Below are 26,606 nucleotides of genomic sequence, written 5' to 3'. Positions count from 1 at the left end.
CAGCTAGGATGCTGGGAAAAGAGCAATACTGATTATTCCCCTGCAATATATCGCTTATTTAAAATAGACTGCTCACCACACGAAGGTGAACTGGAACTAAGTAACCCCTCCAAAAGAGAGCAGATGTGTGACAGTGTGTAGCAAAGAATGAACGCTGAGAACGTGGAGGAGGCAGGAGTCATCATCCGCTCCAGCGGCAATGCTCCAGTCAAGGAAAAAACAGCAGAAAAAACTAAGCACACAGCATTTGTGAGCGAACAAGGGGTCTAAATGCCTGTCACAGACTTTAAATAAATATAAAGCAAATCATTATGAGCACATACTGAAGACATTCTTAAAAACTATTCCTTTAAGCCTCCTTCCTTGCTATGTCAGGCTGATTAAGGAGGGGCATGAGAGGCTTAAAAATCAACGATTTTAGAGCTCTCTTCATTCGTCCCCTGCATTTTGAAATACATGGTTTGCTTTTTCAAACTTACCTCCAAAATTGTGAGGGCTACACAACCTGCTCTCAGCAAAGGCTGAGCCTGGTGTCATCACACAGCTGCGTGCAGAGCTTTGGATCTGAAAAAGCACCACTATCTCTATTCTAATGTTCTATTTAAAAAAAAAAAAAAACAATCTCAAAAATGCAGGAATAACAACACACAGCTTTTATATTTATTTCCATTTTATTGTGATTTTTTTTTTAATTGTCTAGCTCTGAGCAGTGTTCCCTGTTTCTTCTAGACTCAGAGGTTTTACACATGTTCTCAGCAACCATGTTTTTTGTGCCACAGCCATCCCAGCCACTGAGCTGCAGGAGCTGGATGCTGGAAGTGAGAACGGTGAGCAATAGCTGTGGTCATTTGTGAACTTTCAGAAAGCAAAGGCGTTTCTCGAGGAGCCTACACGCGCCAGTCGACGCGGAGCAGATGTCGTGCCCTCTGGTAGGGCAGCGCCGCTTTGACAAGAGCAAGACAACGTCTGTGCTGAGCGCCTTTATCGCTTGAACTTTTCCTCAAATGCCACAAATGCTTCTGGGAAGTCAGGAACGCTCACGTTGGAGGGCATCAGGATAACTTTGAAGATGTGAAGCGGCTTTCAAAACACCACCCTAGATCTACTGAGGAGACTGCCTTTGCCTTAGGGCCTCCGCTGAGTCACTGATTCTCAGAAGGATCAAGATTGTTCATTTTATTGCAGATGTAGCCCTTTATTATCCCACCACACGAAGGTCATTTTTTTCCCAAATACTCTGATCTCACAGCGTGTTCCAAGCAGACATTCCTTTAGCCAACAGAGGTACAAAATGCAACAACAAAAGGTCATCGTGACTTTTTTTGATAAGCTGGAATAATGATTAAACTACAATGCAGAGGATCCCTAAGAAATAGTTGTCTGCAGCTTAAAAGTTTCATTAAGAAGAAATAATTCAAGTAGAAAAAAATATATACGTATCTGTGTTTATAGACATAAGGTATATTGCAAAGTTACTTTTCGCCATATGGATTATAGAGGAAAAATGTACCTAAACTATATTATTAACATATTCTTACTCAGGCTTTTATGTTGTTCTGCTCAGCAGGATATCCAAAGGGATTTGTCCAAGGGACGTGTCTTTGCCATGGATGTAAATTCATTATTATTTACATCAAATGCATTTGCTTTCCCACAGCTGAAGCATACAGTGTCTCGACATGGCGAGGAACCTTGCCTTTAGAAGGTGCTGCAGACGCTTAGAAATGGAAATACAAAAACCTGCTGAGGGCCATGGGAATATTTTCTTAAAAGTCAGATCTCATTCCAGGGTAACTGCTTGGGAAAGGATGCCCTGTGAAATCCAGGAATGACACGTTCCCCACAGCAGTCCTCTGACAGGGCGCGTAGGGTTAAAGCAGTAAAGAAGTGGCTACTCTGAGATGCTCATTCAGTGCCAACCCGCTCTTGCCGCTGGCACGCTGCGCCCAGCATGTCCTGCCTTCTGACATGAAAGGGAGTATTTTCAGCGCCTCTCTTCCACAGCATGGCCACAGATGACTGCACCGTATCTTTGTTCTCCAGGCTTGATATTCTGCCCAGCTTCTCCGTCCAAAACCTGTTTTATGGCGCTCAGGTCGCAGCACTTGCTGTTCTCCATCCTGCTGCAATGCTGGTCCCCAGATGCGCTCTCTTTTGTTCTCCTCCCCCAGGAAACCCTCCATCCATCCTTCATCCTGCATGCCACAGCCACTCGGAAGAGACTCGTAAGCATCCTATAGCCTAATACACAAGAGCCTATACATAAGAGCTGCTTTACTTTTGAAAGCAAGTGATGGTAATACAAACCCGTATTACCAGATTGGACCAGAGATCCAGAGGCCACCTTAACTGTTTGATATTGCCTTTTTTTCTGTCTTCTGTTTGTTCTGCCTTTTGTTTTTCCAAGAATACCTGCCTCTCAGCAATCACGTATTTTGGTTGTGTAGCACTTAATGCCCAGAAACCGACTGTAGATTGTTTGAAGAAAGTATCCTCCCTAAATGAGAGCGTAAGTGTGGAAAATGACAGCAGTGAGCTGTAGATATCAAAGTAGAGAGCCAGCTGCCAGAAAGGCTATTTCACCTTAAAACACTCTGCCAGCTTTCAAACCCAAAGATCGTGGCCAAGGCACAGGTGGGACAATCCCCAAGAAAGCTTAAAACAGCAGCAGCTCAAGAAGCCAAAGTATGCAGAGGTGCCTACACATGGGAAGGCTCCTCCTAGAAATCAGAGGTGCTCCCGACCTAGATAGCAATGGGTCTTGCGGAGAGAAGAAGTGGAACAGTTTACACTGTCACATCTAAACTTTTAACATCGTATTTATCTCGCTCATAACAAGTGAGAATCTTGATGGAATTAAATCATAGAATCATAGAAACATTAAGGTTGGAAAAGACCCTTACGATCATCGAGTCCAACCGTTAACCTATCACTGCCAAGTCCACCACTAAACCATGTCCTCAAGCACCACGTCTACCCTTCTTTTAAATACCTCCAGGGATGGAGACTCATGGCAGTTTCTTGCCAGGTTTTGGTACGGACACAGGCACTGCAGTAGCACAGTCGGAAGGCGGCCGGAGAACAGCCTTGGCAGGTTGTGATAGCAAGCGTATTAAACGGGTATTCAGACAAGAAGCAAAACATCATATAATGAAAAAGGCCCTACACAGTCAAGAGTGCCAGAGGCTATAGTAAACACCATTAAATTAGGAACATAAACAGTAGAACAGCTCAAGATAGCAGTTTGCCAAGTATTTGTGTTAAAGGTTTAAGATAAGTACTGGGTGGCAAGTTACACTCTGAAATTATGTATTTGGCACCTTGCAAAGTAAATCCCTAAAAGTGCCACTCGTCTGGAAAGTCAGTCAAGTCCTGACAGGTATTTTAAACAACAATTTGATTACATCCGACATTTCTGCTGAAAGTTCCATGAAAGCTAAACATTTGAGTTTAAAAATTTGGTCTTCTGTGGTGTTTACTTTCCAGAGCCAATCCCCGCCGCCAGCACCAGCTGCACAGACAGCACAGCTGGAGCGAGAGGTGAGGGGCTGGGGCATCGGGACGACAGTTTGGGGCAAAATAGGAGAACATCTATAGCGTGCGGGAAGAGGCGAGAAGGAATGCTTTCAGGGCGGGGGGGAGCGAGTGGGAGCGTGGGCGAGAGAGGGAGACCTGCGCTCTAAGTCATCCTGTCCGTAATCCCCGTCACCAAACACTCATTCGGTTATCAGAAACATTTCAGAGCCCTTGAGATTAATGGCTGGTGCCTTGTAAACACAGCCTTATATTGGGAAGACGGAGTTACCGGCAGGCCAGTGCAGAGCAGGGGAAGACCGAGGCGGGCCCCTGTCCCTTGCAGTCCCGGCGATCCCCAAACAAAGAAAGTCCCGGTATGGGCAACAGTCTGAAAGCCATAGTTGCTTTTGTGCCCTCCGATGAATGCCAGAAGTACCTCCTGGAAGACCTAGAAGAGATGCCAGTGGATAAAATGGTGGATCTAAGTGGCAGGCAGCTGAGGCGGCTGCCTCTGCACATTTGCTCTTTTAGGGAACTGGTCAAGCTGTACCTGAGCGACAACAACCTGAACCATCTGCCCCCCGAGCTAGAGCAGCTGCAAAACCTGCAGATCCTGGCGCTGGACTTCAACAATTTCAAAGCGCTGCCCCTCGTCGTGTGCACGCTGAAGCAGCTGTGCATCCTCTACCTGGGCAACAACAAGCTCTGCAGCCTGCCCCTTGAGCTCCGGCTCCTGCAGAACCTCAAGACCCTCTGGATCGAGTCCAACTGCCTGCAGTGCCTGCCCGAGGTGGTGTGCGAGCTCAGCCTGCTCAAGACCCTGCACGCCGGCTCCAACGCGCTGCGCACGCTCCCCGCCCAGCTGCGGTGCCTGCAGGAGCTGCGCACCATCTGGCTCTCGGGCAACCTGCTGTCCGAGTTCCCCCCCGTGCTCCTGGACATGCCTTGTCTGGAGGTGATTGACGTGGATCGCAACTCCATCCGCTTCTTCCCCAGCCTGGCTCACCTGCCCAGCCTGAAGCTGGTGATTTACGACCACAACCCCTGCAGGAACGCACCCAAGGTGGCCAAAGGGGTGCGCAGGGTGGGGAGATGGTCAGAGGAGAGCCCTGAACCCCGCAAGCGGTCCGGGGCGGTGATAGAAATCACGCTTAATGAGAAACCATCACCACCTCCTGCCACCAAGCCCGAGCCAGAAGACGAGCCCTGCTGATGCTCAGCTGCCCATGCTGGCAAAGGCACCATGCACCCACACCACCCAACAACCTCTACCTCTCCCTTGCTTGCTGGTGTCCAGGGAGCACCATGCCACCGGCTAGTCTTCAGGAGTAGGTGCACCAGTTCAGACCTAGGTGACGGCAGAACTCTCTTGTGCAGCCACCTCCTTTTGCGCAGCACCCGCACTCTCCCTAGAACAAAGACTTCCTCCCTTTCCCCCTCCTCCCACGCGGGGACCGCTCAGAGCTCGCGGTAGAGATGAAGACACAGTTTAGATGCTTTCCATGGGTGGACTGCACAGAGCACGCACAGACTCACTGCTCTTTACCCATGGGCTCGCTCTTCTCCCCTCCACCTTGCTGAGGTGTCCGAGCTCAGCTGGAAGCCACTGTTCAAGGTGATGGCTGCGGAGAGTCACAGCTCTGAAGTAACCCACAGCGTTTGTCCCGAATGACTGATCTGAAATGCAGCAGCAGGAGCTTGAAGGTTTCCCTGCCGGCCGCGTGGGAAGCGGTAGCGGAGCCCTGGATGCACTATTGAGGAAACGGCACGTACGTACCCGCGAGCTCTCCTCTTACCACTGCTGCCTTCTTCCTGGAAAATTAGCCACCACTCTTGTTTTGTTATTGCCAAGCAGCACTGTAAACGATGGCGAAGCCAGAGGCTTCGCTGTTAGTTTTTAATGTTACGGACAACGCTGCCTGTAAGGGCAGCTGTACACGCCGAGTAGAAAAGAAGAAAATCAAAGCCTGACTAAAACGGAGAAACCACGAGAGCTGCAAAGGTAAACTTGCATGAATAAAACCCGGGGCTGGGAGCCTGCCACTACAGGCTCACACAGAAGGCGAGGCGAACTTGACTCAGTTGACTTCAGCTGCATATTTCTCCAGCTTGCAACTTGGACTGGTTCAGATTCCCCTTGGAAACACATTGAATTCTTCCTTTTTTTTTTTTTTTGTTTGTTTCGTATGTTTTGCTTTAATTGTGTAACACAGAAATCTGACTTAAAATGACATTTTTAGCTTTTGATTCCATGGCAGGGATCATTGAGCGTGGTAAATGACAGCTTTTTTAAGAAGGGTGGGGAGCCCTTGGTGGCACAGAACAGCCGCTTCCCTCCGCCTCGCTCGTCAGTGGAACCGTCTCACCAGCGCAGCCTGCAGAAGCGGCAGTTGACTTCCCAGAAAAGGTTTGATTCAATGCCAGTTCGTGACTGCTTAATGTCATTTACATGCCTGAAAAATTATCTGGAAATATACAGACTCGGCTAGCACTTGCTGTCTTGTTAAATGAAGTCTGAATTTGGATCCGGCTGGCACCCGCGTAGCGTGCCGACTATTCATTAAATGAAATAAAGCGTACAAGCATCTCGCTGAATTAAGCCATCCTTCTTTGGAATTAACTGAATTCCGTGTGTCCAATTTCTTTATCTAACCTTGTTTAACTTGTTAACCTTGTCAACTATTTCTTCCTACAAAACACAATTATTCAGCAGGACAAGAGTTTGGGGCTTTTTTAACATCCGAGTTCAACGTTCATCAGCTCCTATGGAACCGATCGGTACTTTATTTATCTGAGGGGGTGGGGAAGGAGGTGCTTTCACCTGCTTGTCAGTGGTTTGTATTTAACACGGCGCACTCTACACGGTATTGTCACTTCTGGAGATCTGAAAAGAGCCTGTTCTGAGAGTTTGGAGGAGCGTTCTGTAAGCAGATTCTCTTCATTTCGGGAAACCCAAGGGAGAAAAATGTTTGCACAGGTATTTTCTTGATTTCCAGTTTATCTTCCTGCTGTGGCGGCCTTCCCCTGGTGTTTGCCAAGGTGCTGCGTGATACTTGCAAGGGCCAGAAGGGTCACAGTGCCCAGCTGGCGCCTCTCGACGGGCTCCCACGCAGATGGGGCGCCTCCGCTTGTCGCTGCTTACAGTCATCAAGAATCTGCGTGAAGACTGCTGCAGGCATCACGGACTTCCTTACGACCTGAGCATAAACTACTCCAATTAAGAAACATGTTGCCTTTGCAGCAACTACTGCAATAGGAAAGAGAACATAAAGGTAGGCCACAATAGACATGAACGGCGGGGGGAGAAAACGGGAATGCAGTGCAGCCTGACACATTTTCTGCTAACTGCCCTCTATCACAGCAACAGGTGTTTGTAAAGTCAGCCTGTGCCCAGTACTTCACAGTCACACAGGCTGTTTTGTGCAGGGTGCCGCTCTCTCTCCCAAACTGCATCTTCCTCTCTCGCCCCTCACGCCCTCCCCCAGCAGAACTCCTATCTACGTAAAATTTGTGGTGTGAAAAGCTGTAAAATCCCTTAAGTTGTAGTTCTAGGCACCGACCAAGGTTCCTTTTCAGCTTTTTCTCTTCATCATTAAAAAATTAGTAATACTCCAGTATCACTAGAGAAGGATAACATTTACCTTCAGAGCCTATTTCAGGGATCCCAAGTCAAAACCTACGCAGCCAGGACTGGAATAAACGGCTCACACTAAATGCACCAAGTCAACCCGAAGCAGCAAGGTACAAAGGCTTGCGAGGTTCTCCTTAGCCCTGACTGCCTGGTCACAGCTTGAAGCATCTGAGGATGTGCACCACCGCTCTTCTCATGAAACTGCCCTTCTTGCTTCTACACAAAGACAAATACAACTGTGATGGATTTGAATTCTTCTTTTTTATTTATTTCTGTGTATTTTAAGTGGAACCTGGAGAGGCACAGAAGGAACAGGGTTGTATAAAACCCCTGTTTTACTTGAAAGTGAATCTTCCCCACAACACAGATAAACTGAAATAAGTTAAAACCAACTGCAGACAGTTATTTCATGCCAGTGATGGAGATGCTCAGCTCAAGCTTCTGTTCCATAACCTCACAAAAATTAGATCATTAAAAAAGTTACTAGGTGAGATCTGGTCCACACGTCCTCAGCTACTGAAGAAAATTTAACATGGGCGATGGTCTGGTACGCGTTTCCTGGGGAAAAGAAGGAAAAAAAAAATCAGAAAATTCCCCCTAACGCCAGCCTCTCCACCCACCCTTATTTTTAATTTTTAGTTGATGTTTTGTGTTCAGTGCTAGCTTTATCTCACAGCACAAAAAGCAGTATCATCTCAAAGCTAATACACCACCTTTGACTGCAGTAAAAACCTGTGATTCACAAAACAGCACATACTACCTGGTAGCGGGCACACATGGGGATAAATCTGCCTACAAGTGGAATTTCTTCCCAAACTTTTTATCAAACGTTTTTTTGTTTTAGCTGCTGATTCCACTTCAGAAGCAGCTGCACATTTAACTACAATTTTTCCCAAACGAAAAAAAAGCAGCATGATCCCTTACATTTTGGTCAGCCACTTCTGCAGATGTTTCAGTACTATATACGGCACATGAATAGCTGGTGACCTAAGATTAACTAGGCATTGCTCAGGCACGCTAATTTAAGTGCACTGATGGCTCTAAAGCCCTGTTCACACACCTAAGGCAAAACACCCCACATCACATGAACGTTAGCATGTCAGATGTCAGTCTTCATGTCAAGTAAAATATTTTTTAGAACTAGACTTTTCTCCAGTTACTCTTTCACAGAAGATTACTCTATACCATTTTAACTGACCAATGCAGATACTTAAATCATACCTCGGTGCTGCTTTAATGATGTCATCTACACGAAGAATCATTTCTGCTGCTTCAGCTGCACTCAGCAAAACTTGTCTCTTGACTTGGAAACTTTCTGTTACTCCCAAGACTGCCATGTCTCCAATGATACCCTCTTTCATATCTAGAAGAGACACATTAAGAGTTTGGGTGCTTTTTTTAACTTCTTTTCGTTTTGTTTTGTAAGGAAATGACAAGAAGCTGACAGTATGGTAACTTACCTGCTCAAATGAACCATACTGATAGTAAGGGAAGTATTAAATACAGTTTTTCACTTCAAGGCTTCTGATTTAAGCCTACCATGTTGCGATTACATGAAAAAGTTAACCCTGAAAAATTTAAACACTGGGAAAAGGAGACAAGATTCCAAGAGGACTCTCAGCACTATTTCCTTAGGTATATCAACTTCAGGATTTGTCTCAAAACCTTTTTCTTAAGGAGGGAGGGGGGACTGGGTTGTGTTGGTTCTTTGCTTCTTTTTAAATCGGCACCTTTCTTTTTGAGCTTCATATAACTAGACTCAATGTAAGTAAGGAAAGTGGTTTTACAGGTGGAAACCACCCCCCTCAAAAACAAAGCTTTTCACTCTATTGTGAAAAGCCTGGTAGACTGATAAATGTAACATTGTATGCCTACGTTCTATGCAAAGCAAACAGAAATCAATGTATTCTGTTCTTCCAGCTGAATATATCAGTGAAACAGATGTGATCAAGTTTAATAAGCCTAAGCCCCCTCCCAAACACCAATCCAGTAACAGAAGTAGTATCAAGCCCCTTACCAAGTCCGTAAGTAGTCTTCCCTTCACTGTGAGCAGCTCTGAGCTGAGCAACCAAATCTGCACTGTCATAGCCAGCATTATCAGCTATTATTGTTGGGATCTAAGGGAATAAACACAGGTTGCTTTCAACGAATGCAGGGATTGATCCATAGTAGACATGAAACACACTTTGGTATTTGTAGTTTACTATGAAGTTTCAAGAAAAAGTTTCAAAGATGTGGCAGATGACCTGTTGCAGTGATCAGAAGTTTGGGGGTGGGAGGGCAAAAATCAAACTACCTTTCAAAGGATTTTGTTTAAGACCTTGTTAAGACAGTAGATGAGAGGACAGAAGCTCATTAGCAGATTTGTCACTTCATTTTACATGGACAGAAAGAAATCTGTCTCTGTTATCATTTTAGACTACAACTGGAGAAATGGTTTCATTTTAAGAACATAAGCTTGCTGGAAAGCATTAACCACCAGATCATTCTGTTCACTGTTTATGCGACAGCAGTGCAAATTGCATGTGCTGACTGAATCATAGAATCGTTTAGGATGGAAAAGACCTTTAAGATCATCAAGTCCAACCATTAACCCAGCACTGCCAAGTCCACCACTAAACCATGTCCCTAAGAACCACATCTACCCGTCTTTTGAACATCTCCAGGGATGGAGACTCAACCACTTCCCTGGGCAGCCTGTTCCAATGCTTGACAACCCTTTCGGTGAAGAAATTTTTCCTAATGTCCAATCTAAACCCGCCCCTGCCACGACCTGAGGCCATTTCCTCTCATCCTATCACTTGTTACTTGGGAGAAGAGACCAACCCCCACCTCGCTACAACCTCCTTTCAGGTAGTTGTAGAGAGCAATAAGGTCTCCCCTCAGCCTCCTCTTCTCCAGACTAAACAACCCCAGCTCCCTCAGCCGCTCCTCATAAGACTTGTGCTCCAGACCCTTCACCAACTTCGTTGCCCTTCTCTGGACACGCTCCAGCACCTCAATGTCCTTCTTGTAGTGAGGGGCCCAAAAAGAACACAGTATTTGAGGTGTGGCCTCAGCAGTGCTGAGTACAGGGGGACGATCACTTCCCTGGTCCTGCTGGCCACACCATTTCTAATACAAGGACTATTTCTGAGGAGGTAATGCTAAGTGTTACAATGCTCTTTAATTTAAATTTTCTTGGGAGAAATATTTTCCTATGGTCCTTCATTTCTTAAGAAAGCTTTTCCCTAATATACAGGAAGGCAATTTTTCTCAAATTGACAGTCTGCTAGCACAATAATATTCTATAAACATTTCTTGTAGTACTCTTATTTCCTACTAATATGCAATCTCCAATGCAAGTCTAGAAACTTCCACATATTACTAGAGCATGAATACAATCAAATAGCACTAGAGTATCAATAGAACAGGAGGGTTGCTCTTTTTCTCTTTTCTAAATCGGTTTCCAAATGAATCAGCTGAGATTTTTATGTGCTATTTCTGCTGCACTTCTAGCCTTGCAGGTAAGAACATTCAGCATTCTATAACCTGCAGAATTATTAAAACACCAATACTCTTTTTTCTAAAAGAAAAACCAGTAACTTTTCCCCCTTTGTTCATCCAAGATATGTTGCTAAATTTCACTTTTTTTACTTTTAGAACACCAAAAAACTTTGAAACAAAAAAACCCTATCTGATGTCAGAAGTTAGTCAGCTTAGTGAAACTTTACATCTATTAATCCAGCAATCTGATTGAACAAACTTACCATTCGTAAAGCCTTAGCAAAGGACTCCATTGCAACAGATTCTTTGCCAGGTGTTCTCATGGCAAGTTCTGCAACAGCGTTAGCCATCAGCATCTCTGAACAACCTATTCATTGAAGACACACAGATGTTTTTATCTGACTTGAACAGTAATATGAAATGTGTATCACATACAAAGAATCTAATATTCACCTCCACCGTACACAGTTCTTGTGTCCTTCACAGTCTGGGCAAGAACACAGAGAGCATCATGCAAAGACCTCTCTGCTTCATCTAGAATCTGCTGTGTTGCTCCACGCAAAACTATGGTGCAAGCTTCACCTAAAAAGTGCAAACGCAAAAAGATTAAACAACCAAACCAAAGACACAAAAAGAGGCTACTGCGAAGCATTTGTAATGGTTTTGTTATCGCTGCAATCAAGTTTTACATAGATCAGTTTTGGGGCGAAAAGCAAGCACGATGACATTTCACAAGTAGAATGAAGTGATGTACACTATGCTATTGCTTTTATCAATGAACTGTTCCACACCACCTTATTTAATAGAAAATGGATGTTATCTCAGAACAACCCCTTGGAAACTTACGGTATGGGCATTTACAGAACAAACTCTCAAGTTCTTGAAGTATGACAGGCTGCTACTTTTCTTGTCAATTTAATCTCCCAAAGTAGAAATTCTGGTTCCCATCCTTACAAATGTTTATCCATATGTTTAATGTTATGTAGATGAACAATTTCAACCATGAACATACATCTTTGCAGGATTTTTACTGAAGAGCAAGGCTTTAATAAAAATGCTTACATGAATCATTAAAAAATTCCTATGCCATCCTGACAACTGAACAGTGTTAGCAGAGGGTTAACACAAACGTTACATGTCATGAGTGGTAAAACACTTACCCATTGCCACTCCAGAGAAATGAATGAGTTTATCTTCTCCGATCATGACTTCTTCAATAAGCTTGCAGCTTCCTAGTTTTACTAGCTCAGGGTGATCAAAGGTTGATGCAATTTCACCACCTACAAATGTAAGATCATACAAAAGCCAAAGAGCTCACGATGAAAGCATCCATTCAGGCAAGGTCTAACCAAGGCAGGGGTGGGGGGAAGATGAAAAATCCCCCATCTTCATAATTGCCCAAAAATAAATTGAAATTAACAATACTGATAAGCCAATTTTTTCCAATGTCAGCATATGGCACCAGAAACCTTCTACTGATGTTGACAAGTCCTTAAAACACCAATATTTTGTTTTACGTCACAAGAACTACAATAGCTGTAATGCTTTTGAGTTCTGTCTGGATTACAGACTAAATGTTGATATTTGCCAGTATTAAAATGTCAACCTGTTTAAAGTTTTAGTAATATTTACTGATGAAGTATTTATAAAATACTAAATCAAGTTCCTTATGTTTTCAAACCTGAGCTTGCGCCAGCATTCATTTTGCCTGCCTGTGACGATGCCTGAGAACCACTGGCCACCACTCTCCTGAATCATGAGTCTCGTGCCATGTCATAGGAGCAATATAGTGCACCATTCGTAAACACCCATGTTGTAAACAAAATGGGTATTACAAAGACCAAAACATCTCCGAAGGGAATATTGTTCTAGTACTTTGCTCTTTGCATTAGAAAACCATTTACACGTATTCACTCCCAATGCATGCTCAGTTATTCCACATCAGCTTGCAGCATTGCTGTAGTTATAGCAGTACAAGGAAAGACAAGACGTGTAGTAGAGAGTTTGTGCTTACTAAAAGCTTGTCTATTTTTTTCAGCTGTTCTGTTTGATCTAGCGTGCTCTGATATGGCCCACTTGCTCTGCCTACAAAATTTGCTTTGAATTTGTTCCAGAACATAAGCAATGTCCATCTCAATAAAGTGTTTGCCTGTGTCAATGTGCCTATAGAGTTATACACAATTGCTACTTCAGTTTTGCTAAGCTGAACAAGTCAGTATCTTCTCCCTTCTCCCAGCAAAGCAATTTATCAGTTCTCTTGATCACTTTGATAATCCATTTTTTATGATGCTCCAGTTAACTACCTCTAACTTTGGCAATAAGAATCATCTGTAGCATTCCAGATGTTTCATTTGCATTAGTTACTAGAGTCACATTTACACTAACCACTACTAAAAATATCCAGGTTGCTCATGTCATTTGAAGTCCACCTCAAGTTGATGACTCAGGCCCGCATTTTTAAAGAAGGATGACTCTTTAGTCGTCTCTTATTACAATCAAACAACAGCCACTTATAACAAGATGGTATTAATTAACTTGAGGATTTATCATCGTATTCTATCACTAAGTTTCATCTTTCCCCTAGAAAACAAACATTTCAAAAGTTTATCAAGCAGGGACTCAACTGAAAATATTTTTTAAATATGAAAGAAAATTACTAACTGGCACTAACTGGCTAAATTATATTCCACAGTTGGCATTATGATCCTTTATTCGCAGTTGCTAGAGAAAAAAAATATGTTTAAATCATTATGCAGGGAGGATTCAGAATCAAAACAGACATTTTACATGTGAAGTATAACATGCTAAAGACAAACTGAGTTACCCACTCCTGAAAACATCTGATAGTTATATAGCAGTTGATAAATCAATGAAGTAATTTCAAAGTTTCTTATGGCTAATTTCATAAGGTCCTCCATACACATTTGTATTTAAGTACTGTAAAATAAAGCTTATTTGGAGTACTTTTCAAATTCACAGATCTGCTTAATAGTAAAAAGTACAAACTAGGTGATCAAGCCTTAGCATTCACTAAAGATCAAACAAATAATGTCACCCTTTAAGTTTCATACGACAAGGTGCTCTACATACCCGTAACAAGAGCCAGACGTTCTACGCCAGCGAAGTCTGCATGTTCAATAGCCATGACGCCAGCAGCTCCAAAGAGCTGTTCAGGGTAGTTGTAGATCAACTGCCTACAATTAAACACAGGCACATCTTCTCATCACACACAGAACAAACCTTTTAAGTACCAGAGTAACAAAGGACACCTGAGTCTCAGCAGCATGGACACGGACAGATTTCTGAAAGCTACAAAAGCCGTCAGTATGTGAGGCACCTGTCACACGCAGAACGCTGAACCACACAGAAGCAAATGCAGTGACAGGAAAACATATACAGCTGAAAAAAAAATTTAAAAATTCAAACTATTATAGCTCTTTGAAATAACCTTCCCCTGAAGACACGCTATCAATGCACAGGGGCCCATATGCTTTAAATTCTCAGTCCTTTGATCTTAAATGCCTGCTGGACACTTAACTGCCTATTCTAGCAGAGCGCACTAGAATAACATATGAAGTAACGTCTTTAATTCTCTCACCAATACAAAATCCAAACAGTAAACAACTCTCTGGGAACAATAAATGGCCAGCCTTGTAACATACACAAATAGCAGAGCACAGAGAAGTGTATGTGCTCCCTTATTAATATGTATTCCACTCTCTCTAGAACGAAGTAGTCATCTAAAGCTGAATGGTCAACGACCACTCAGAAGTGCTATGCCAAATTATTTTTCCCTTCCAAATTAGAGATTAAATGTTGTAGAGATTCGGCAGCAGCTGGGAGATGCCATCTCTGTCAACAAAGATGTTTCTCATCTATCTTCAAAAGAGACAACTGGCGCTGCTAGGTATGCACAGAGAAGATTCTCGCAACTCTGCATCCATACAGCCTTGACTTTTGTCAAGCATCTCCTCAGAGGTATTTAACTGGCTAACGTTTACAGTAGCAGATAGGAAGTGGATCTACAGTATGCCTATAAGCAGAAGCAATTTTTGTCAGGGAATAAATCTGAAAGTCAAGAGTCAATCTAACTGGAATACCACTAGCCTGGCTACAGTGACTGACTGCTACCCAAGCTTCCTTAGGGCAGCTACCTGTGTTACAAGCACACTGGGTAACAGCGATGCACTTAAGGATTTTTTTTATTTTTTTTTTTCATACCTCAAAGGATTCTTCCATCAGTTTGCCAACAGGACTCCTGACTCTAGAAGTCTTTCTATTTGTACCACAGAATACTCGTTTTGTAGACAGAATACTCATTTTGCCTACACTTGTATGCAATGTATGTGAAACATGACATAGATGGAGAGACTATGAGATTCATCAGTCTGTCCGTGGTTCTTACAGATATTTAACACAAATTTTGAAGGCGAGTTATAAGACACACTATGTCCCAAAAGAAAAAATCTTTGCTATTGTGGAAAACAGTGCTGCTCCTACAACTCCCATCCTTTGGTGTAGTACTAGCTAATCAGCTTCCTCGTAGACTACACAATGAGCTGAAACACCAAGTGTCAAGCTGCTTGTACCTATGGCAGTTGCACTCAAATGAGAATTACTGAAAGGCAGAAGCATTTCTCCTATCATTAAACAACGGAATGCTTTTTTTGCACTGTGACAATTTTTAGAAGAGAAGGTCACTGCTAACAAAAATAAGTAACTTCGACTGTGACATTTCTTATGAGCTGAATGAATCATTACATGAAAATGGTTATCTTTCAAAGATGTGTATAAAAGGCTCATGGCAAGGAGCAGAGAGGCCTCTGAAAAACTCTTGAATTTGGAGCAGTACTCCAGCACCAGCATTTTAATGCAGGATAAAACATAGCTGGTTCAATCTGAACTCAATGCATTCAGCAGCAGACTCTTTCAGCACCAATTTCCCCCCAAAAGGGGGAATATAGATGTGGATGATGATGCTGGTATTCTAACCAAATAAATCAGTTAGTATAAAAGCATACTGACATTGCTTCAGCTGGACTTAAACATGGATCCCTGGGTAAATAACATTAGTTCTTCCTCTTTAAAACAAAACAAAAAAAAAAGGGGGGGGGGCATGGTGCATGAGGGGAAGCACAGGAAATAACATGGACTTCGGTGAGGTGAATCAATTAAGCACTGGGCAAGATCACCTCATTTTACAGATACAGGCATAAATAATGTTCTTCACACTGACACAATATTAAAATCTTGCTACTTTGTAATTCTCCCCTTTTTCCAAGAAAATACATACCTGTTAATAAAGCAGTTTATTCCATGCTTAAGAATACGCTCTACCTTCTCCTTCATTTTTTCTTTTTCTGCCTGTTCTATTTCTGCTACTTTTGCTGTAGAGTCCACTCTAACGCGAGAGCCAAAAATCTAAATCGAAGAACACAGAGTTCAGTCTAAAAATGAATTCCATGTACAAAAACATCGTTTCACAACAGTAGCTCTGCAACATACCTTAATCTTGTCTGTATCCATACCAGTATTTGCAATAAGAATCTTCGCGTTTTCAATTCTTTTTGGCTGATTTACACCAATCTTCTTGTCAAGTAAAAACCCTGTAGTAACAGAAAGGTCTTGTAAGACTTCAAATTAAAAAAGGAGAACAATTCATTTAAATTATTACAACCCCCCCTCATATTTATTATTCAATTTAATAACAACATAGCAATGTTTCCTAGAACAGATTTGTACAGAGAAGGGTAACTTTTAACAACTTCATTTCTCAAGCGCACTTACAGCCAACATACAAAGACTTACCTTCATCTAAGTAGGAATCAGCCAAACTTCCACCAAGTTTCTTAATGACGTGGATAGCCTCCAAATTACCAGAACCTTTCAATCTAAGAACAGCTTCTACAGCTAGCTTGACAAAGTGATCTTTATGATGAGTAAGTAATTTTGATGAAAGAGTCGTTCCCGCAATGTTCATCAAGTCTTCACGGAACTTCACTTCATCATCACTAAAATAAAGTCAGTACAGTTAAAGTGGAAAGTCTGAAAGCCTTAACTATTGTTAACCTATCCCTGTGAGTCTCTCCCTGCTGCTTCTACCCTGTATCTACATATACCATGTTCCGTTTTAAGGAATGCTACACAGAATCCCTCCGGTGTCCCAGAATACAACCTTTATTTGAAATACAAGTTCAATTAGGAGAACCTTTGCATCCAGCTTTAGCAAGTCTGTGCTCTCAAAGAGCTGGTTAAAGAAAATAGTCACATTTAAAATCAGAGTATGAAATCTGAAGCAACAGCTCAGATTTTTGTTCTGGGGAGCAAACTGTTTGTGTTTTGTTTCTGCACATCATAAGCAATTTTAAATAATTTCATAAAGCTTCTGTAGTTCATCTAAAAAAAGCAGTCTTTTTTTTTCTTAACTGTTAAAATTCATATGTTCAGCCTTTACACTACTTAAAAGAGAGCAAAGAATTTCCCAATGGCACATAATTCTCACTGATGTTTTAATCTTGACTGGTTTATAAAGAGTTACAGCAAATGGTACATTACTAACCCATGATCCACAGCTGCTTTCAGAAGTGCCTCTCTTGAAGCTTTTGTGGCTGCTCTCCAGCCTGCAATGATGGTCTGAGGATGAATCTTCTTTGAAATCAGTAATTCTGCCTCCTAGTTAAATGAAATTAATAATTAGTTTTTTTTCCCCAAGGTATATTTACACTAACTAAAAAAGACACTTCCAAGTAATCAGAAAATTCTGAATAGCAGTAAAAGCCAGAGAGCTATAACAATGAAATTAAAGTCACCCTAGTGGCAGGTTTTTTTCCAATCTAGGCGAATATGATCTGCCCTTGGAACATCATCAAGAAATTTTGATTAATGAAAAAAAAAAAATCCTAACTCCAATATGAATAGCAATCAGACATACACTTCAAAACAGCAATCTTTCACTTCATGTTTGAGATCCATTTCCTGTTCACTTATAGCTGCAATTTTAAGTGTAGTTGGGAAAAAAAAAAATCTCCAAACTCCCTTTTTGCAAGGAACTTGGCAAGCTGATGGACCATTTCTCAGATGCTCTTGATCACAGTTACTGGATCTGAGATGATTAGATTTACTGGCATAGCCCTGCTAACAAGAATTCCTCACTTCTGAAGGCTCTTTCACGCCAATTTCAGATTCAGAGTTTGGCAGTGTAAACTTTTATGTAAACATAAAAACCACGCAGAGTTTAAAGGGACAATAGGAATTCAGGTCTTGTGCGCACAAGAACAGAATTTAACATGCCTTTTTTTCTCATTAATGCTATAGAAAAGGATTTCAGAGGACTGAACCTCACAACTAAGCAGTTCTGCATGCTGCCCAACACAACATCCAGGAAGCGACCTGTGAGAGTGATACTTCTCTGCTTCACTTGCATAATGAAATAAGAGGCAGTAATTTTCTAAAATGTACCAAATTAAAATACTTGTGAACTTATAAATAGTAAAATAAGGAATATAGTTTAAAATTAAACAAACAAACAAACAAATTGATGATGCAATACCCACGGGTTTTTTTTTCCTACCAATTTCAACAGCAATGGAGCAAGGTATTCTTGCACTTTGGGAACCCTCTTCATAAACATCAAATAACACCCCTCCTGTTGATATCACAGGAGTACACTGCCAAATAGAAACACATCTGAAACTGTAATACGTCACCCTCAGTAATTCAGCTGCCAACACTGTGACAGATGTAGTTCCATCACCAACTTCATCATCTTGAACCTTTGACATATCTAAGGAAGGAAAACACTGTATTAATGTTTTGATTCAAAACACTATGCTCACCAGTACCAGCTTCACACACAATTATTTTTATCTCACATTAGTTTGGAGAAGAAAAAAGAACATTACTCTTCAATAGGTTAAAGAGGTCACTCTATAAGTCACAGAAAAACCTGAGATGCAAATCAAGTTCAGCATCCTTCAAATCCATGCTCTTTATTTGCAACCTAGACACCAGTTCCAGCCTGGCAACGGTCAAGAGCTAGCTGATCAAAGGTAAACTCTGTCCAGAGTACAATGTTAAGTGACAAAAAAAGATTTAAATCGGGGAGAACCAGAGAGAACCTCTGTACCCCAGCAGATTTCTGCTCTGAATTTTCCTGGTGAAAAAAAGAGGGGCACGCAGCTGCCTTTTGTCCCTTCCGACTCCTGGGACAAATCAGGTTTGAGGGAAAACCAGGAGACATCAGAACAGTTTTGCAAGAGCAGCATATACCTCAATTTTACTTTTGCAGAGTTCCACAACTCTTGCAACACCTTGGCCTCCTTACTTCAGGAATTCTGCTCCCCCTCCCTTCAATTTTTCACATAATTTGAAGAATACTTTTCTAAGAACAAATAAAAACTACATAATGAAGTTAAAAATGAAGAAATGCCATGCACTGCAATGACAAGCTGTTAAAAACTCACCAACCAAGACCTTGGCAGCTGGGTTGTCAACTCCAATAGCCTTCAGGATGGTTGCACCATCATTGGTCACTGTTACTGTGCTATCTCTCCCAGTACTTAACAGAATCTTGTCCTACAACATGCAAGATTTAGAATACTGCTTGAAAACGTACTGTAACTATTAAAACTAAATTAACAGGTAAGACCACTGAGAACTTGCAGCTCTCTTACCATGCCTTTAGGCCCCAGAGTGCTCTTGACCAGGTCACCAATAGCAATGGCACCAACGAAGGATGACTGAAATGAAAGTAAACGTACCTTAGAGAATAATTTATTTCTACTTTAATACAAGAGTTATACGCTAGCCCATAGCTTCCAAGAGGACATCTTAACCCAACCCTTCCACAGCCACACTTCTTTCAACAGAGTCTGGGTCCAAGTTTCTTAAGTGCTACATTTTGACAACCAGATCAAATATACCTAATTCTCACAGAAACCATAAAAGCCTGTCTCACGGCCAAAAGAAATGCCTTCCAACAAACACCAATCTTCTGAGCTAAGTTACAGAGCTACTTAGTTTTTGAACAGTTATGAGGAGTTTCTCTAATTGTTAGTATAAACAGCACTCCCCTTACCTTATCTTCAGACATGCAACAAGAAAAAACAGTAAGAGACAGATGAAGTTTCACATCACAATAAAGTACATTTAACAGCAGAAAAGACAAAGTTTAATTACCCCAAGCACTACCAGTTCCTTAAGAGAATTAAACTTACCAACCGAGCTGTTTCTGCCTTTTCTTCATCTGCACCTGCCTTGAAAATGTTCACAGGAGCAAGGGAAATGGATGCCTAAAACAGAGTTAACATAAGAATATTCCTTTAGCTTTAATAAAACAATGCATTTTAAAAACAAATCCCTAACGCTAACAACTTAAACGACGTTTTTCATTATTACAATGATTTATTTCTATACCCCATTTGGTTTTGATAAACGGTATATTCAAGTTGGAGTCAAGGTGAATTTATCTTAACAATCTATCTTGCAATCTCATAATCACGTGAAGAGATTACAAGATCGATCGCAATCTACTCCAAGACACTGCATACCATATTCTCTGGTAAGATCTACGAGCCTGAAAGGCCGTTACCAGTACCTTAGTTGATGGCAGTGGCTGTGTTGCTGTTCTGCATGGCTAGCCATCAGATCCAAAAAACTCAAACACAAGCACAACCAGCAGAACCTAAAAAAACCTAGTTACTGAGAACACCAGGTCTTTAATATTTTGCTGTTTGTGTTGAACCCTTATCTTTTTTCGCATTTCCATGCAAATTAATTATAGCAATAATGAATATATGCCTTTAAAGACTAATACTCGCAAAGAATTCAAGGCCTTACACGAATTCGGATCAAATGCCAAAAGAACAAATGTATCGACCCTCATAAGAGAGTTCTGTGACTTTCTACTTTGCCGCGTGACCAGCACGCAGTTTTTCTACCAGCTCCGTGTCGGTTCCACCACGGCTTTGACAAAAGAGATCACCAGGGTGCGGCAGGAGACCCCACGCCGCGGGGGGCAGGAGGTGACCGCCAGCGGCCTCTCACGCTCGGGGTCGCGGCGCGGCCTCTCCAGCTCTTCTGAAGAGACCAGGGCAGGGCAGAAGCGGCCTCCCGCCCGCCTCCATCCTGCCGGCGCCTCTCCTACGGGAGCGGGAGCCGCCGAGGGCCTCCCCGCTGCAGGCGCGGCGGCTGCCGCACGGCGGCCCGGCCCGGCCGCGCCCTGACGGAGCCTCCTCACCCGCGCTCCAGAACCTTCCAGGCCCAACACGCCGCCGCCGCCGCCGCCGCCGCCGCCTCCCCCCCGCCCCGCCCGCCGCGCGAGGCCGCCCCCACGCGAGCGCTGCAACCGCCGCCGGACAAAGCGTGGGGGAAGGGCGCGACCGCCAGGCCCTCGCACGCGTCTCCACGGGGAGCGCGGCCGCCGCCGCCGCCGCCCCGCCCGGCCCGGCCCGGCCCGGCCCGGCCCCGCCGCACCGCACCCCACCCCACCCTCCTCCCGGGCAAAACCGCCGCCGCCCCGCCGCTCACCATGGTGCCGGTGCCGCCGCCGAGAGCCTGCCAACCGCCGCCTCCAGCAGAGAACCAGCGCGCGGCCCCGCAGCCCGCTACGAGCTCCTGGCGGAAGTGGCGTCAGAGGAGCCGCCGCTTCCGGCGGCGCGCGGCACTCTGGGAGCCGTAGTCCGCCCCTCAGGAGGAGGCGGCGGCGGCGCCCGCCCGCGGCCCCGCTCCCTCACCGGCCGTGCGCGGCCCTGGGGCAGGAGCTCCCCTTTTTTCGTAACGAGTTGCGTCGTTCCGCGTGACGCCGGCCCCTCGTGCGGCAGCACGTGAGCGGGGTTTGCCTGGCCGTGCGCCGCGGCACAGCGGCCCTCCTGGGAAGAGCTGCCGCCCGGGCGCTTACTTCCCGCTGTATTTCTGCACCAAGGTATTTCCGCCCCAGCAAAGGAGCTGGCGGTTTCCCCAGTTTAATTTCGTCATATTCCTGAAGGTCCGTTCTCAACCCGGTCAAAAGCATTTTAAATTACCGCCCCTGGCCGCCAGCGCGCCTGCCAGACCATTCCAGGTATCTGCTACTGTACCATCCCCGCCGCCAATTAAAATCAGCCAACAGGAGATACCCCAGCACGATCCCGCTCAATACGCTCTTCATTTCAATATTAAAAAATCGGTAACTGTTCTCTCGGCAGCTTCGCAGATGTGTGAGACCACATCCGAGCCTCGTTCTGCCGCTGCTTTTCCTCCACGCAAAAAGCCTGTTAGTTACCCGGTCATACATAAAAAAAGTGAATTAGTTTGTGTGACTTGTTCCTCAAGAATTAATTCTAGCTGGTATTCCTCTTCTCGCTGCCAGACACAAATCTCTTGGGATATATGCAAAGCTGTTTGTTCTAGATTCAAACTGGCCAAAGACAAAAACTCTGCCAACTTTTACATCTTTCTCTGGTTGTTAGTATGTCGATACTCAGTATTTTTCTTGAGTTCTTTGGGCTTCTTCTTCCTTTGTTTTCTTCAGAGAGTTAGATATATTATCCCCCCTAACCTTGTTCTGAAAACTAGAGTACTAATTGAATTTTAACATCTTCAGTTTTCTTCATAGTTATGTAGAAAAGTATCTTAAGTTTTGGCTCGGGCTAATAACCCAACTAAAACAATGTTAACTGTTTTTATCTCAGAATTAGAGCATTCATAAAGATTTGCACTGAACTAATTCATTTTAATTCGCGTTTGCTGCTACTGTGGTGTGAACTGGGGGAAAAAAGATTTTAAAGCGTCTCGGACAATTAACTGAGTTATGGCCTTTGGAAGATCAAATGCTCATAGAAAAATTTACTACAGCAAATTTGTAAGTTTGGGTTAAGGGGCTTTTGACTATTGCTAAGCTATGGTTTATAATGTGTGAAAGTAGTGACGCCCCGATAGGAAGAGCCCAGCGCTACTTCTGGGTTCCTGCCTCTCACTTCCAGCTCCGCAGCGCCCTCACCTCTGTTGTGCCAATGGCAGTTTTTAAGGTCACACTGTGAATAAGTGAAGGAAAAAAGAAGTGCCTCATTTTAATATTTTCATAAAAGCATATACTTTATAGATCACCTCATCTCTTTCAAGGTTGAGAAATAGGGTGTGTTTCAGTCCCAAAGACCCACGGGACAGCTCAGCAACGCACAGGCTTGTTTGCTCAGGGATGGATTCTCAATCGCACCTCCACGTGTCTCAGTACCTACTGACAGCACTTTAATTCAGACTGAGACCTTCTGCTTACAGCTGAGCTATTAATGATGTAGGAATAATAGAACAGCAACCGTTCCCTGGTTTCTCTGGGACCAACAACGCAGGCATCGGTCACAGTACCTAGTTTCAGGCTTAACTTCAGTCAAACTTAAGCCTCTGAGCAGATACGAGTTTGAGGAAGGAAGGAAAACAGACACTCTTCACAAAATCCAACTCTTCAGGTGCTCCCAACTGAACGGATGTATTATTGTGATTTATGTACAGGGATTTTAACAAGGCCAATTTATAGCATATCGGAAAGCCTAATGCTGGGCACATACGGCTGGAAGGTCGGCTCTTTAATGTTGAGCTGGCTTCAAAATTTTATTTCAGAACAAAGCATCATCAGGTCAAGAATGCGAGGCATATGTATATTGTAATTGGAATCACTTACATCAGTTGCGTGATGTTTTAGTTATAATGTTGCTAGCAATTAATTCTCTAACTGCATGTATTCTACCTACTGTCACATCAGAACAGGTGCACTGAAGCATTTCAAGCAAACATTACTGGGAAGCTTTCTTTCTATTTGAAATGAAGGTACAAAGAACCCAAAAGTTTCTACTATCGTGTTAGTATAGAAATGTTACATGTAATGGACTGCTAAGCAGCCGTTCCCGTTAGGAAAGCTGCAAAACTGTTGGCCAGAGATATGAAAACCTTCTTGAGAACTGAGTTTTCAGGTGTGTAAGTTATCTAATCAACATTGTGCAAGGACCATGTAATGTTGTTTCTTAAGAGTCTCTGAAAACCACATCTCCTGACATTTCTAGGGTTTTGTTCATTTGTTGGCTAGAAACATCTTGAAATCATGCCTTAAAACTGTGACTTGGGAGGGAGAAAAGAGGAAATACTGAATTTCTATAAATCACCACCATATTTTATAGTCTCCAGAAGAAAGCGAAAAGGCCATCTGGACGGGAGTCCAACCTTGTAGTTTCTTATTACTTTCTTTCTGAATTTATCAGTACTATGCTAACGAAGTCCATTTGGGTTTTGTGAAATCTTAGGCCATCTGGACGGGAGTCCAACCTTGTAGTTTCTTATTACTTTCTTTCTGAATTTATCAGTACTATGCTAACGAAGTCCATTTGGGTTTTGTGAAATCTTAGTCATTTAATAACTGAGAAAGGAGCACATTCAAATTGCTGGCATGTGATTCACCAGCCAGTAAGTGATAGCAACAGTACTACCACAACAACAACAACAAAAAATCTAAGTCTACATACATGAGAAAGATGTGACAGAATACTAGTAGAAATGAAACAAAAGCTTGGAGAAAAATTTACAGACTGCAGGTCATCATGTTGGGTTTTTTTTGGTTGTTTTTTTTTTTTACCACTGAGTGGAATGTAAGGGGCAGCAGGGGGTGATAGGTACCTGAAGCAACGAGTCAATGAGTTAAAGAAAAGCAAAAAAGGTGATACTAACAAAATACAGTACAGTGACACTAACACTGGGAAATACTGAAGTAACCCACAGACGATTTTCAATGCAAAATCAATAGTTTATTGCCATGCTACAATTTTTTTTTTTTTTCCAAATGAAGTTGGCACTGGTAAAGGGGAAAAATGTTCTCATAATACATTTAAAAAAAAAAATGCACATTTGGTAAGCTTTCTCAATAATGACAGCTTAAAACAAGTGAATTTTTTTTTTTTAAGATTAATGTGGAATGGCATAAAAATACACTCTTTCTGCATAGTATAATATCACTTTTTTCATAAAAGAAATATGGAATGTTTGTAAAAACAAATTCATTGAACAGGGCAAATTAATGGAAATTTTATAAACAATTTGGCAATGGTCCCACTGTTTAGACTTTTTTTATATAAAAGAAATAAAAATCTAGAAAGCTACCTTTATACAAAGTTGCTATATTTATGCCTTTAAGTAGGAAAAAACATTTTATAATGCAAATTAGGACATACAATAATCTTACAGTATCATACAATGTAATGACAAGAAAGGAACATACAACATAAGATTTTGGCCTTTGTAGAAATGTCTATTTCTGCATTTAATAAATGCATTTGTGGCACACTGGTGACTATTGTATTCTTACTACTACCAGTCAGCTTTCAAGCTAGAGCGGTATTCAGCTGTACTGTGATGGCAGGTCTGCAGTTTAGTTAAAAACACAGACTGTTTTTCAGGAGACGAAAGGTGACGCTGCAATGAAGCGAGATGTGAAAAAGGCAACGTGCCTGCTGGTTAGAGACATCTGCATTGTGGGACACCATACAACACTCTTCCCTTTCATACCAGAGCATTTCTTATACATTCAGTGATTAAGTACCAAAGTCTTACAAGTGAGAACATCTGTGTTCGAGATTTGGCAAAATTTCAGGGAAAATACAAAGTTAGTACCAAATATATAATATATTATATATAAAATGTGGGTGTATGATATACACACGTATTCTAATGCAAAAAAACTGCATTAATATGGAGTTAAATTTGCTGACATCCATTCCTAAATAACATAACCATTAAAAAACAGGTGTAATCCTGATCTTTCACACACTTTAGAATCACTTCCTCTTTCATACATAATAGTTAAAGCAATATATATGCAAGTAAGACTACAAAATCAAAATTCACATAATAATCTGAACTCTGACCACAACAAATAGGATTTTTTTTTTCCGTACATGTACTTAAATATATTTATATTTTTACAGTATTTTTAGACCATTCCTGAAGAACTTGACCAACCAGGTCCTCAGGTGTAACAGAGCTGTTATGTCAGCAGAACTTGATCTTGTAGGAACACACCCAGTGGCCCCTGAAGTCAACACGAATCATTCGTTTGGCTTCAAAGGACGCTGCACGAGGCCCAAACAAGCTCCGGAAGGATTGCCCTGCTAACAAAGAAGATTCCCTGATGACATCAAAGCTCCTACCTCAGACTTCCTTTCCTACTGCCAAGGGAAAGGCTGGAGCAAAGGACACACCGGCTCTGGGCTCTGGGTTGTTGGCAGGTGGCGTAGGGAATGACCATGTCGAGCACAGCCCCAGCACCAGGGAGTGGCAAGGTGAGCTTCATGGCACCTTTTGTACTAAGGCTTCTCATGGAAAGCAGAGGAGCTGCTCCGCCACGCTCATCGCTTGGCAATTCGGTCACCACGGGTCTCAGATGTGAGCTGCGGCTGGGACCCCAAGGCATTAAGTACTTTGCAGACAGAGAGGAAGACAGTCCCTGTTCTGAAGGGCTTGAGCCTATTTCTTAATCATATTTTTTACATAATCTCCTTTGTATATACACATATTTGCTACATAAAATAGAATTACACCAAAGTAATGGATATAGCAGAAAACGTTGTCACAATATATGCATATTACCACACTAAATAATTACTAAAACTGCAAGAAAAATTTCAAAATGCCCTTTGTAATATATAAAAATATAGAAATGTCCAACACTTGTTTCATCAACTTTAAAGGTAACTTTATCTCTCATATTCTATTTCTATCTGTACACCTACATATTTCCAAACAAAATACTGCGTTAATTTGGAGTAAACACTGTGTTAGGGTAATATCCTCATAAAACATCTGACAGACTTCGTCACATACCTTACAGCACAGTATCACAAGAAATAATGTATACATGGTCAGAGTTACAGCTGCTAAGTTTTTTTTTTTCTTATTCACTTATCTTGTCCAAAAGAGGAAGTAATTCCTAAAGATTGCAAAAGAACCTTAACTC

At 42.5% G+C, this 26,606-nt stretch overlaps 2 protein-coding genes across 2 annotated transcripts; one reads left to right on the top strand and one right to left on the bottom strand.

Annotated features, from left to right (window-relative positions):
* The first annotated feature begins 691 nt into the window (after positions 1-691).
* Positions 692-6,111, top strand: LRRC10 (leucine rich repeat containing 10). Its single transcript, XM_087767851.1, has one exon. It carries the CDS (start codon positions 3,893-3,895, stop codon positions 4,727-4,729), a length of 837 nt encoding a protein of 278 aa, XP_087623977.1. The 5' UTR covers positions 692-3,892; the 3' UTR covers positions 4,730-6,111.
* Positions 6,112-7,389: 1,278 nt separating this feature from the next.
* Positions 7,390-21,295, bottom strand: CCT2 (chaperonin containing TCP1 subunit 2). The gene is made up of 16 exons (XM_087767849.1): positions 21,161-21,295; positions 19,849-19,923; positions 19,306-19,371; positions 19,096-19,207; positions 18,340-18,416; positions 17,193-17,305; positions 16,442-16,644; positions 16,139-16,239; positions 15,927-16,054; positions 13,724-13,827; positions 11,794-11,913; positions 11,087-11,215; positions 10,897-11,000; positions 9,165-9,264; positions 8,369-8,510; positions 7,390-7,705 (listed from the first exon to the last, which is right to left on the bottom strand). The coding sequence occupies exons 1-16, from the start codon at positions 21,161-21,163 to the stop codon at positions 7,675-7,677; spliced, it is 1,608 nt and encodes a 535-aa protein (XP_087623975.1). The 5' UTR covers positions 21,164-21,295; the 3' UTR covers positions 7,390-7,674.
* Between the last annotated feature and the right edge of the window lie 5,311 nt (positions 21,296-26,606).

Source organism: Nipponia nippon, unplaced genomic scaffold, assembly GCF_047370975.1.
Source record: "Nipponia nippon isolate SJK-2023a ecotype South Korea unplaced genomic scaffold, ASM4737097v1 scaffold_3, whole genome shotgun sequence".
In the NCBI taxonomy this organism is placed as follows: Eukaryota; Metazoa; Chordata; class Aves; order Pelecaniformes; family Threskiornithidae; genus Nipponia; species Nipponia nippon.
This window is presented reverse-complemented; position numbering and strand designations above follow the sequence as displayed.